This window comes from Centroberyx gerrardi, chromosome 4, assembly GCF_048128805.1.
Source record: "Centroberyx gerrardi isolate f3 chromosome 4, fCenGer3.hap1.cur.20231027, whole genome shotgun sequence".
Taxonomy (NCBI): Eukaryota; Metazoa; Chordata; class Actinopteri; order Beryciformes; family Berycidae; genus Centroberyx; species Centroberyx gerrardi.
The window spans coordinates 33,504,831-33,517,899 of NC_136000.1; the positions used below are offsets into that span (position 1 = coordinate 33,504,831).

General features: G+C 39.5%; 1 protein-coding gene across 1 annotated transcript in view; it reads left to right on the top strand.

Annotated features, from left to right (window-relative positions):
* The first annotated feature begins 1,980 nt into the window (after positions 1-1,980).
* The window catches only part of ano1b (anoctamin 1, calcium activated chloride channel b), a 128,477-nt gene continuing 117,388 nt past the window's right edge, over positions 1,981-13,069 (top strand). The window contains exon 1 of the mRNA XM_078283293.1: positions 1,981-2,085. Coding sequence (XP_078139419.1) covers positions 1,981-2,085 — 105 coding nt within the window. The remainder of the gene's footprint in view (positions 2,086-13,069) is intronic.

The following is a 13,069-nucleotide window of genomic DNA, read 5'->3' on the forward strand; positions in this document are numbered from 1 at the left end:
CTTATTTGGCAGATTCAACAACATATCTCACTTTTAAGACAGTAAAGCATCCTGGGTCCTTCGTTATTTTGCATTTCTATTCTTAGTTTACACTAAAATTAGTATTTAAAAATAAAAATAGATCCGGTCTCCCAAAGAGGAACTATCTCTCCTAAATGGTATCCCTCCGCTATGTTCTCTCCTATCAATAAAAATGCTATTTGGTAAAATTATGTTATACAATTTTGGACCCACAGTCAGTTGAAAATCACAGTAGCAGGATCTGTTGTTGAATCTGTTCACCAATGTGTTAAATGTCAGTTTTCAGGCTATTTTCGTGGCCTCATTCAAATGTAAAAATCTGAACACTACAAACTCGTCGCAACTGCATCCAATCTTGGTGAGTAGTTAATATTCTGGTTTTCATGGCGGTTAAAGGATAACGCTGGTGTTTTTTAAATTTCTCAATTTAAATGTCAACAAATCCTATGAAAATAACAAAATCAGCAATTCGTTTTGCTAACAAGTCTCGTCCATGTAGCCGATGCCCAATAAAGCCATGTCCCAGTAGCCATAGAACTCCATTGTATTAAAAAAACTATTAAAAACACGTCACAGAGCCATGCCGTTGCTCTGGCAGCATATTTCATCATTGCGATGCACCGGGCCGGCCGACTTTTTTCTCAAACAACTTAATAAGCCGACCGTAAACACGTTTTCCATCTCAGGAAAGTAGTTCCGTAGCACCGAAAATAGTCCCCGTCGTAATGAAGAATTTGTCCCCATTTGAATTTGATTTGGTAATAACTACAATAGCCTGACTTTTCGTGGTAACAGTTAGCGATTTTTAAAATTGAAACTATGTCTTTGTAATTGGAGTAGAGCAAACGCTTTGTTTATTTTGTTATTTTCATAGGATTTGTTGACCATAAGAAATGCATTAAAAAACACCAGCGTTATCCTTTAAGTGCCAAATAACTCCCATGTTAAAACTAAGTGGAATATTGCTTTAACGAACTGCTACACCTAAAATAATTTCATTTGTATGGCTTGCGGTGGAGGATTTTAATGTCCCATGATGATCTAATAACCCATATTGGTCGAACCCTAGATATATCGCTGTACCTTTGCACTGAGAGTTTCTGAGCTGAATTATCATTAGTGAGGATCTGTCACCAAGTCTTCAACTGCACCGTAACACCAACACATAACATCATCTGTGTGACTGCTGTTGACGGCTGACGTCTGGATTAATGAAGTTCTTTGGATTTGATTCAGTCAGCAGCCTGATATCACCTAGCACTGTACACACACACATACACATAGAGAGCTAGCTTGGTTGCGAGAGGGCTCTTGGGGAATGTTTGTGTTCCCTGAGCCATGTTGATGTTTCCTCAACATGTAATGCATCTTAACCTTAACCTCGCAGTGATTAGCAGCCACTGGCACAGAGAGAGACATACAACAACAGTGTGTGTGTGTGTGTGTGTGTGTGAGTGAGAGAGAGAGAGAGAGAGAGCGATGCTGGACATGTGTTGTGGTAGTTCTTGGCGATTAGGGCTGAGGGTAGAGAGAGAGAGAGAGAGAGAAAAAGTGAGAGAGAGCACCTTGTGTTCATCACAGCTTTATCGTTGTCTAAGTTTAGATTTTGGCTTCCTGACTGCTTCTCAAGTAACAAGACTGTGGGCTCGGCTCAGCCACTTCACACGAGACAGAAAGGGAGCTGGAGACAGAGTTTTAGTGACAGACTAGCAAAAACACAGAAAGAGAGAGAGCCTGTGGAAAAAAGAAAGAAGGAGGGAGAGAGAAAAGGGAAATCAGAGACACTTAACAGTCATAAAACAAGATATTTAAAACAGGAGAGAGTCAGGGGGAAGTAGACCACAAACTGGAGTATTCTGTTTGATAGTAGCTCTCTCCCACGGCGTCCATCTGCTCGTCCCTCTCTTTTATTCATCTATCTATCTATCCCTTCATCCTGCCGTAAGCTGTGATGGGAAAATGGCAGAGGAAGGAGAAGAGAGCCCTGGCTTCCCTCCAGCCTCCAGCTCCGACCGACAGCCTCCACATTTCCTACGAGACGTCATCTTCCACGGCAAGTTTAAAGTGAGTGGAACCGCGAGAGAGGGGAGACAAACATCGAGCGAAAACAGACTGAGGGAAAGGGAGGTAGAGGAGAGGGAATAGATAGAAGAGAGAAGGAGACATAGAGTGTCGGAATGAGAACCACAGAGAGAGATAAAGAGAGCATGGGCAAACATAGGAAAAACACAGGTAACACATTACTTGAAGTGCGTTGTGATTAGTGATATTGTGGAAAATAATGATCCAGTTGGTGATCATTATAAGGCAAACAGCCACCAATATAATCAAGAATCGGTTATATTTGCAGAAAAGCATCGATTTTAACTTTTGTTTCCTCATATCCTCATATAACATACATCAGTTTGATAATACTTGCTGTGATTCTGTGATACAATGAATTTTTGTTATAAAAATTTGTCAGCCTAAAAATGTGGTAAACACTATTGTAATGCCTTACAAGCAGATTATGAATCAATTACAAGCCTAGATAAACTGTTCTTACAATATAATCATAAGATAAACATAAAAAACAAACATTACATTCAATGTGATATCATGTAATTTACTATACAGTTGCCCTATAAGGTATTTAACCCCCCAAACCTTTTGCACATTGTTTTTTTATCACATTATCATGCTCTGATTACAGTAGATATATTACACTCACAATGTGCTTATAATGCCTTATGAGCACTACTTCAAGTGAAGTGTTACCAAAACATGTTTTCACATGATACAGTTAATATCGTTATTATCTAATTGGAGAACGCTCAATAGGAGTCACATGTTTGGCATGCAGGGCTTCAGTTAAAAAAACATGGCTTCTGTTCTTTGATTTTATTGTTTGAACTTATAAGTGGATTCCGGAGAACAATCAGTAGGCCTAATTTCGGGGCATGTTGTCATAACTATCCAAATTTTTGGGGGGTTAGAAATAGCTTTACATTCATTCTTTTCTGAATAAATATTATTTTGGTACTTGAACCCACGTGGTGGCCTCACTGTCTGTCCACCCTCAAATACAGCCACAGAGGGTAGGCTGCATAGGCAGATTACTATTATTACTGTTTTCTTTAAGTGACTAGGAAGGCATTTTATATCATAAAACATCAAATTAAATGTGTAGCCTATATATTATGTGGACATAACATAATGTTAGTATTTATTTGTATTTGTGTTTGTCTGAGCATCCCAGGATGGGTGAGGGAGGGAGGGGTTATTTTACCTGGTGTGTGGTGTGTGTCGATTTCTGAGATGAAGTATATTGTTTTAAATACAACAGTATGGTTTTCGTGTGATTATAGTATCAGAGGAAATGGAATTTAGCACAGCACACTTGTCTATGTGACAACATGCCCTGACGTGGGGGAGGTTGTCAAATGGTATTTCATCAGTAATAACTTTAGCTTACAGTAAATAATTCAGAATGTAAAAATGGCATTTTTTTTAGGAGACCCTAAATCTAGCTAGAAAAAAAAAAGAAAAAAAAAGTATCTCAGTAGTAAGGCACTGCTGAGAAATACAAAATTAAGTAAAAAGTGTGACAACATGCCATGTCTCCCCTAACATTGTTGAATTGAATCAGATAAGGTATGGACATTTGGAGCACACCAGATCAATAATGCAGCACCACCACCAACTGACTCAATAAAACAGTCGTAGGAAAGCCCAATAAAACAGCCACAGCAATCTGGCTACCACCACACCACACAGTAAGCCCTGTATTAAAATAGCGCTATCTAACATTAGCTAGTCAGCCCTAGCAAGCTGACTATAACCACACACAATTATAGCTAACGCTAAATCTGTTGGACTAAACTGTCTAAACCAGTCATCGAGTAGACATTACCTTACACACCAGGTATTTTACTCATAAACGTTATATTCACCACATATGACAAGCTGTTCACACCTGCATTTATAGCTATCGCAGTTTAACTAAAGTTTTACTAAAGCTAGGTCAAGTTCATCCAAGCTATACACTAAGCTACAACGTCAAGTTCATGATGTTCATCTATATTACACGCTGACCAACTTATAGCTTTAATTATCCCTATGAATAGCTTACATACCTACTGTATGAGGTGTTAAAAGGTGACTGGTCCTGCTCGGCAAGGCCAACAGAGGGACTGCCAGGAATACAACTGAAACGAGGGCGCTTCAGTAGAAATTGCTCAACGTATAATGCTTTGAATACTCAGCACGCAATGTGTGGTTTAAAATAACGGAAAAAGTACCATACTATGCAGAAGCGGCCTTAAGCATCTGGGGGCCTGTTTCAAGAGCTAATGTGCGAAAAAAAAAAAAACATAAAAGAGAAAAAAAAGCAAGGATTCAAGTTGGTTTGCATCAATAATGTTATATTTTCTGACTTCAACTTAAATGCATTATGATGCATTTTTGCTTTGGAATGAGGAGAAGCCTCGCCCTTCTTGGCAACTACTAGTCTGCATTGAATAGAACTAGGCCTATGTGTTGTATGTATCAGCTGACATAAAAACAGCTTAAACAATTCCCTCAAATTAAATTAACAACAAAAGCAATGCCATATTTTGCTTGGGAATGAAAAGTTTCTGAAACTACTGGTTGTTACCTCCGCCAAGAAGGTTATGTATTCGGTGCCGTTTGTTTGTTTGTCTGCTTGTCTGTCAGCAGGATTACGGAAAAACTACTGGCCTGATTTTCATGAAACTTGGTGGAAGGGTGTAGCATGGGCCAAGGAAGAACCCATTAAATTTTGGAGCGGATCCGTGTATTGGTTGCGCTTGCACATTTGCATGTCATAGAAGACTGGACTATTGGCCTTGGCGGAGGTCTGCGCTCTCCGAGTGCCCTTCTAGTTTACAATGAATTGCGCTTCGCGCTCTTTCAGCACCGTGGACAGCTCACGTCAGGCCTGGAGAGTTTGTTATTCATGCACTGTTGGCCTGGTAGGATTATTTAACCCTAAATAATTGCTTATAATAATTAATTATAATTTAATAGAGCTTAATAGAGATGAATAATAATTAATTAACAATAGCTTAATAGAGATTCTTTTAATTATGTGTATTTGCTTTAGTTTGAGAATTTACTAGTTCGTATTAGTTGACACCGTTAGTAATGTTCGTAGTGAAAGAAATGACCCGCCTACCGTTTTGCTGTGAATATTGAACTGCTAACTGGTTCTAACTGCAATTAAAGCTGGCTGTTAGCTTTGAAACGGTGTCCGGTGCGTTATCTTTGATTGAAGTAACCACAGCTCGCCACAATATATATATATATATATATGTATATATATATATATATATATATAAAAAGTGGGTGAATTATTCAATGCTTGCATGTCAGTCGGGGGCCCTTTGGGAGTGCGGGGCCCGTTTCAGTTGAAATGGGTGAAACATAGCTAAGGCCGCTACTGGTACTATGGAAAGTTACTGTTATGATAATACGGTGCAATACGTTTTTTGTGCTTTGCATTTTGTGCATCAAGAGCCGATCTGGAACTTCAGCATACCAGATTACCATTCTACGGAACATCATACCTTTAAATAAACTGTTAAAGGAATAGTTCACCCAAAAATGAAAATTCGGTCATTATCTACTCACCCCCATGCCAGTAGAAAATCGGGTAAAGTTTGTTAGTCCATACAACAGTCCCGGAGACCCCCGGAAGAAGTACATTGCAGTTTTCTCCAAAACAAATGAAGTTGTAGGAGACCTGTCTTCAGAGTTAAAAAAAAAATAACGGAAAATAACCATAAAATGGCTCCATGCAGCTCTCACAGCATACTACAAGTCTCTTGAAACCAAGAGATCCCAAAGTGACTTGAAAAGACAGACATTTACACCATTATTTAGCTGAAATCGCCACTCTAGCTGTTATTTGAAAATACGCAACACGGTCTCATGGCAGTTCGTGAAATAGTCACGAAAATTTAATCTATTGATTCGTGTACATGGACACGATTTTGCCATTTTTTTCGTGAAATGAGCACGACCTAAAAAACGTGCCTCCACCACGACCTGAATTACGTTCCTCCACCACGAATTTGAAAACGTAAGTTTAGGCAAATAAAACAACTTGTGTTATGGTTATGGTTAGGCAACTAAAACAACTTGGTTAAGGTTAGAGAAATGGTTTGGTCATGGTTAAATAAGAAAAATGCTTGTTAAAAATTTAAATGTGGCTTACGGTTGAAATGTACTTTAAACACGCTGGGAATCAAACCCCGGTCGTTGGCATCGAAGGCAAATATATACGCCCATCCGCCACCCTGCCCACAACACCCTTACTGGTCACCGTTTTATTTCAATGTCATACTACTTCCCGAGTCCCGACTGACAGAAAAAAAAACATGCTGCAGGCACGAAAGATACTTCCAATTGAAATACATTAGTTTGAAAGTCGTTCGAGTGTCACAAAAAAAATGGAAAAATCGTGTCCATGTACACAAATCAATAGATTAAATTCGTGACTATTTCACAAACTGCCGTGAGACCGGGTTGAAATGCGTCACGCACCCCGGCCTTGATAGGTAAGACTAGCTCTAATTAGCAGAAACAAGACTTCTGGGTTTGGCCATTTAGCCTTCAAAATAAAAGCGTGTGATTTGAAACTAGGTAGAAATACTGTTTTAAACCAATTACTTTGTATTTAATCGTCAAATAAGTGAGCACCCATATTAATGTTTGATGTCATAATAATAATGTAAAATGCCATAAAATGTGTCATTTTTACCTATAAACGCTGCATGTATTACACTGTGCAGAATACATACAGAACAGAGGCTAAAGTGGACATGAAACATTAATATGGGTGCTGACTTATTGAATTTGATGATTAAATACAAAGTAGTTGGTTTAAAACAGTATTTCTACCCATTTTCAAATCTTGCGCTTTTATTTTGAAGGCTAAATTGCCAAACTGCAAGTCTTGTTTCTGCTAATTCAAGCTAGTCTTACCCATCTAGGCCAGGGTTCACGCAAACGTGACGTATTTTGAAATAACAGACTGGCGATTTCAGCTAAATAATGGTGTAAATGTCGGTCTTTTCAAGTCACTTTGAGATCTGTTGGCTTCAAGAGACTTGGAGTATGCTGTGAGAGCTACATTGAGCCATTTTATGGTTATTTTCTGTTATTTTTTGAACGCTGAAGACAGGTCTCCAGCAACTTCAGTTGTTTTGGAGAAAGCTGCAATTTAATTCTTCCAGGGATCTCTGGGACTGTTGTATGGACTAACAAACTTTACCTGATTTTCTACTGGCATGGGGGTGAGTAGATAATGACCGAATTTTCATTTTTGGATGAACTATTCCTTTAACAGAGGAATTGACAGTATGTAGGCCTACCTGCTAAACATGAAAAAAGCCTTTGTAAACTAATATGGTTTACAAAATTTGGAGCAAAATGGATCTAATTTGACTTACGATGGGAAGAATTATTTTCTTTCTTTCAAGTTTTACCTTTCAAGTCTTACTCCCACTAAAATGTGAGAGTCCTAACTCGGATAACTACACATGCTGGCTAACCTCATGCCTCCAATGAGAAGGGCTCTGCATAGGGTGACCACATTTTCAAACCCCCAAACCGGGACCCATAAGTGTACCGCACGTTCATGCACGCGCACATGTATGCGCTTATGCACGCACCATAGGCGTTTTCATCAGGATGGGGGACAATTATTTCAGTACTGTACTGTATAATAACACTAGTAAACACAAAACACAAGGATTGCACTGGTGTAATATAACATATTTTCTGATTGTCAGATACCTTTCAGCTCTGGTTGTGTTTCACCAGATGGTAGGCAAAGGCCCTCCTGAGCTGCCAGTTTCAGATCACTGTCACCGCGTTTGCCCCGCTGAAGTAGGTCGCAACGGTGCTACTACTAGCTTGTAGCCACCGCTTATGTTTGGCCATCTTAATATGATCTTTTATGTCGGCATTTCCACCGTGCATGACCGAAAATGTACTCTTGCAGTGTGTGCAGAACGCAGCATTTTCGTTGCCAGCTACTTCATGAAGAAAAGAGTAAGCCTTCTGGAGGTCTTTAGAAAAGACCGACTTTCTCTTCGGCATGACAGCTAACCGTTAGCGTACTGACAGACTCTGTCAGACAGAGCCACAAGCGTCATAGGCTAGCAACAACGACAACGACACATTGATTGATTGACACATGATAATGATAATGATAATAATACTTTATTGTCAGATCCAGTCTGAAATTTTTCTTGCATCACAGCAGCTCCATTTGCAACATCACAAAAAAGACAAAAATTAAGACAGGACACAAAGATACATACATTCAACATATCATTACAATCACAAAAGACAGTATTCAAGGCCCTTCAACGTGCATTTGATCTGGGATTAAGCTCTATATTTAATTTTAGGATTGACTGGTGTACAAAAGAGTGCTTCAGTCTAACCCTATTAAATCATGGAACCCTATATCTCCGATTTGATGGTAACAGTTTGTATTCGCTGTTCAGGACGTGGTTGGGGTCAGAGATGATGTTGTTGGCCAGCCTTAATATGTTATTATGGTAGGCTGATTCATAGAGTTTCTCAAGTGATTGGCCTACGATCTTTGAGCAGATTTTTATTTGGTGGAGCAGTTTTGACTTTAAAGTAGTGGACAAACACTTGTACCATGTATTATTACAATACTGGAGAACACTCATAATCACAGAAGTAAAAAATAAAAGAAGAATTTGTCTACTTGCCCCAAAAGATACATACATACATATACAACACATACAGACAAATCAGTGTTGAATTCAGACGCGTGGTGCATTGTTTATGTTTTTTGATTGGGTTAGGTAATAATGAGCAGGACAGAACATGATAAACGTCTATGAAAGCGCTGAAAACAAGTATAATATTATTATTATTTTAATTGTGGTGAAAACCGGGACAATTTGGTAGTGAATGTTGAAAACCGGGACATTTTAGTGTTTTACAGATATTTGTCGGGACTTGGGACACCCATCTTGAAACCGGGACAATCCCAGACAAACCGGGACGCCTGGTCACCGTAGCTCTGCAGCATCCAAGGAATTGCAACATGCTTGTTGCTTCACATGGACTAGGTACATTTGGTGCGTAGGATATTTTCCTTGTATCTTGCCACATGTTCATTCGAGGGTAGCCAGCATACCTGCTGAGCTTACTCCTCCAATGAGAAGGGCTCTGTAGCATTCAAGGGGAATTGCAACATGCTTGTTGCTTCATATAGGACAGGTACATGTACTAATAGGAGGACGGTCTAGCGTCGGCCTTGTTGTTGTGGGGGTTTCCCATGCATTCCCTGCTAATTCAGGACTCTACCAAGCTAGCTTCTGCGGGGAGCGCTCAGAATCTCTCCCATGCTGCGTGGATTCATTTGGGGATCATCTTCAAGAGCAGAGCTTTTTGGCCAAATACAACTGTATAACCATTTTGTCATAAATGGTTCAAACTCCTTTTAACGCAAGTGTGTCTGAATGAAATACTTTGTCTCATGGAGTCTAATTCATACTCTTGGACTAGATCCTTTCTCCAGGACAGTGTTTACCAGGTGAACCCATTTGACTTTTAAGGCTTCGAAACACCAGGCATGGAAAGATAATGACTGCACTTGCGCAGCGTTTTCTCGCCCCCGGAAATTCACACCAGACGCGCTTTTATCTGTGAGATGGAGAGTGGAGGACTGAATTTTTCTCTGTTTTTCACCATATTTTCCTATGAATTTAACCACTTGGGCTAGAAATGGGCTTTACTTAGCCGGACCGATTCAGAGCTAAATGATGGCTACTGTGTAGCCCAGACGGTGAAATCAGGGCCAGGGTTCACTGAGGATACAAAATAACGACATAAGTGAGAAACAGTTACAATTTAGAGGTTTTACTTATGTGTTTCTCCAAGTGCTAGACAGTCTTGCTCCATTCCTGTTCTTTTTCCCAAGGCACAGCCGAGGGCATCAAGAGGCATATTCCGGTCAGGCAGGCAGTCAGTCAGTCACTGATTCAGTCACGTAATGATGATGATGCGCTTCGTCAGATGGCCTCTAGAGGGCGTTTTTGACTTTGAGATGCAGTGTTTCCCATTTGAAGCATAAAGTCAAATCAAAAGTTGATCAGTGTATAGCAATGGATCTAAATCGATCTCTAATGCGCCTGATGTGCGCATCATGTCATGTCTGTAATTTGGAGATGTACAGAGAGCAGACCAGCAGCATTGAACTCAATTCACAGAGTCTCCCGGTGTGAAAACAAAAGTGAAACTTAACATTCCACAGTTAGTAACGGGGATTTGCAGACAGTAACTCCTCTTCGCTGCCCTACAAACTTTAATGGTAGGTGACGTCATCTTGTGGTATTTAAGTAACGTTAGTGGAATTAGGTAATTTAACTGTATTGCATTGCTTCAGTGCATAGAATTGAACACGCGCCTTGCGTCTATACAGGATCTGTGCTTGTTTCCCAACATCCTTGTAAAAAGCACTCTGGGGATCATACATTTCTTATCTATACTGCTCATCTTCAATTCAAACAACCTCCATGATGCTGTAACAATGTGACAGCTTTGGTTAGGTTAAGTGTTGTGATTGGGTAGGCTGTCTTTTAAACCCTAGCACTGCAAAAAATATCTGTCTTAACAAACTGTTTAGCCTTGTATTGAGTCTTAAAATCTTGTTGAAAGTGAAAAAGTGAAAAATTTCCCATTGCAGTGACATACTTTCACTTGTTTCCAATGCAAACCAACCTGTTTCAAACGTTTTCTTGAACCTAGTGACATTGTTTTGATACTGTGATCTGTCTTATTTCAAGATACTGATACTATTCCAAGACAATTCTCAAAATAGGTAAAACTGCACTAGATTTTTCTACTTGTTTTAAGGAAAGCAAGATTTTAAGATTCAATTCGAGACTCTCATTTGGGTCTCTCACTATGAAAGTGGCATTCTGTAAGATCCTGTTTTTTGTTGCTAAGCAGTCATTGCTGTGGTGTTTTTACACTGCATTTCCCAGAGATCACTTGTTAAATTAAACTGTCTTTTTCCTTGGATTTTCTTTGTTTTCTTTGTCTGTTCAGCCATTGTGGCTATCGCTGCTCATGCTAACTGCCCAGTTCTTCTATTTATTACAAATGAATCGGAAAAGTAAAACACATAGATTGAATCACTGCTGTTACAGCAATCAATTAAAGAGAGCAGCAAATCGGACATTAATTCATATGAAAATGTTGTGTACTTTAAAAAGACTGGCTCTGTTATACTTGGTCAAGGTTTGTGTCGGTATAATGGATTGTGCAGGAAATGTGTTTATGGGTAATGTACAGTGGACACAGTAAATATTACAAATATTCATAATAATAGGAATAATATTACTGCTGTGATATTCCCCTGGAGCTAGGGATTCATTGTCTTGCTTAAGGACACTACAGGGTAGGGGTTCGAACCCGGGACCTTTCCCTACACACCGCTAGTATTACACATATTAGTATTTTATAAATTAGTATTTCATGTATTTGTCATTTGTGTATGATGGCTGCATTATGATAGGCTGTAGAGCTGCTTGAGAGGGATTTTTAGAGAGATTTGTACTGGTATGGATGAAGTGTAATTCTATACAGTTCATCTCAGTTTTATTAAGTTCATTGTTTTCAGTTGAATTCTATGGGATCTAATTGATAAGCCAACTTTACTATCCTACATGACAGTACATTTCCATGAGAATGAGGCGAGACAGCCTGTGTGTCAAAGTCAATTTAGGCCAGAGTGTCTCGCTTTGTAATGTTGGCTCTTCTGTTCTGTTTCGTAATGTAGGCCAGTCCATTTATCTGATAGAGAATATAAATAGTCTAATCAACGGGGTCGCCTGGCTATCTAAACAGTCTGCACAGCAATAGAGTAATAGAACAATATTATTCTAAGCAATAATGGAGTCAGATTATTGTAAATCAGGAGTCCAGTTATGGCTAATCTGTGTTTATCTGTTTTTTCAGGATTGTGTCACTCTTTCTCCTTCCTTGCTCTTTCACACACTGTTTCTCTCCCATTCTCTCCCTTTCACTTGCTGTGAAATTATCTGTTACTTATTATTAAATGTATTCATTTTTTTCTGTCTGTAACCAAATGTACTGCTGTGTTGGTCAGGTCTCTGGTAAAGAGATCATTGATTTCAAGGGCCTTATCTGGATAGATAAAGGTTAAAGCTGCACTATAAGGCAAAAAATAGGGGGGACGGGAAGAGCGTCCCGTCCCTGCCATAGATTTACTCTATTTTCCCAAATTAAATTCTGGTGTCTGTGGCACTGATCCAAAAGTGTTTCCTAAAAGGCAGTTTTGCCAAGATGTTTCGCCTCTCTTGTCCCTTTGTTATCCTTTGGTATAGAGCATCACAGACTTGCCAGGGCTGTGGCAGATTACTGACGTCACCTTACAGGATTTCTGGGTATTGAAGTTCGAAACTTGCTTGAAAGGCTTTTGCACAACTATAGGGACGTAGTAAGGGCACAGGCAGATCACTACTTGAATGAAGTCCCACACACTGTCTTCACTTATAGAGAAATGTATTAATGATACAATGGTTCGGTCATCCGACCTTCATCAGATATCTGGCATAGAATGAGAACGGACCTGTATAAATAGAGGAACAGGTCAACTGACCAGATAACAGGGTATAGGCAATCAATATACAATTAGAGAGGGGGGACACCTGTGCGGAGGGTGCGTTGACAGTGAAAACCACTGACATTGAAACCCACAAATCATGGTTGAGGGGGCAGGGATTTTAAGCCTCAGCGTCATCTCAGCGTATAAATTGTAACATACAAAGCATGCCTTGTGGAACTTTGCATTAGACGGCATGGCTCGTTTGCATTTAACAAAAAAGATATGAACCGACATTTGGATTGAATACTCAACCCATCTTGCTGGGTTATATACGAACAACCTATCTTGATGTGTTAGATTAATCCAGTGTGTGTTCTGTCCAATAGTTACCCAGCCGTGTGGTTGGAAACTACTCCAACTGGG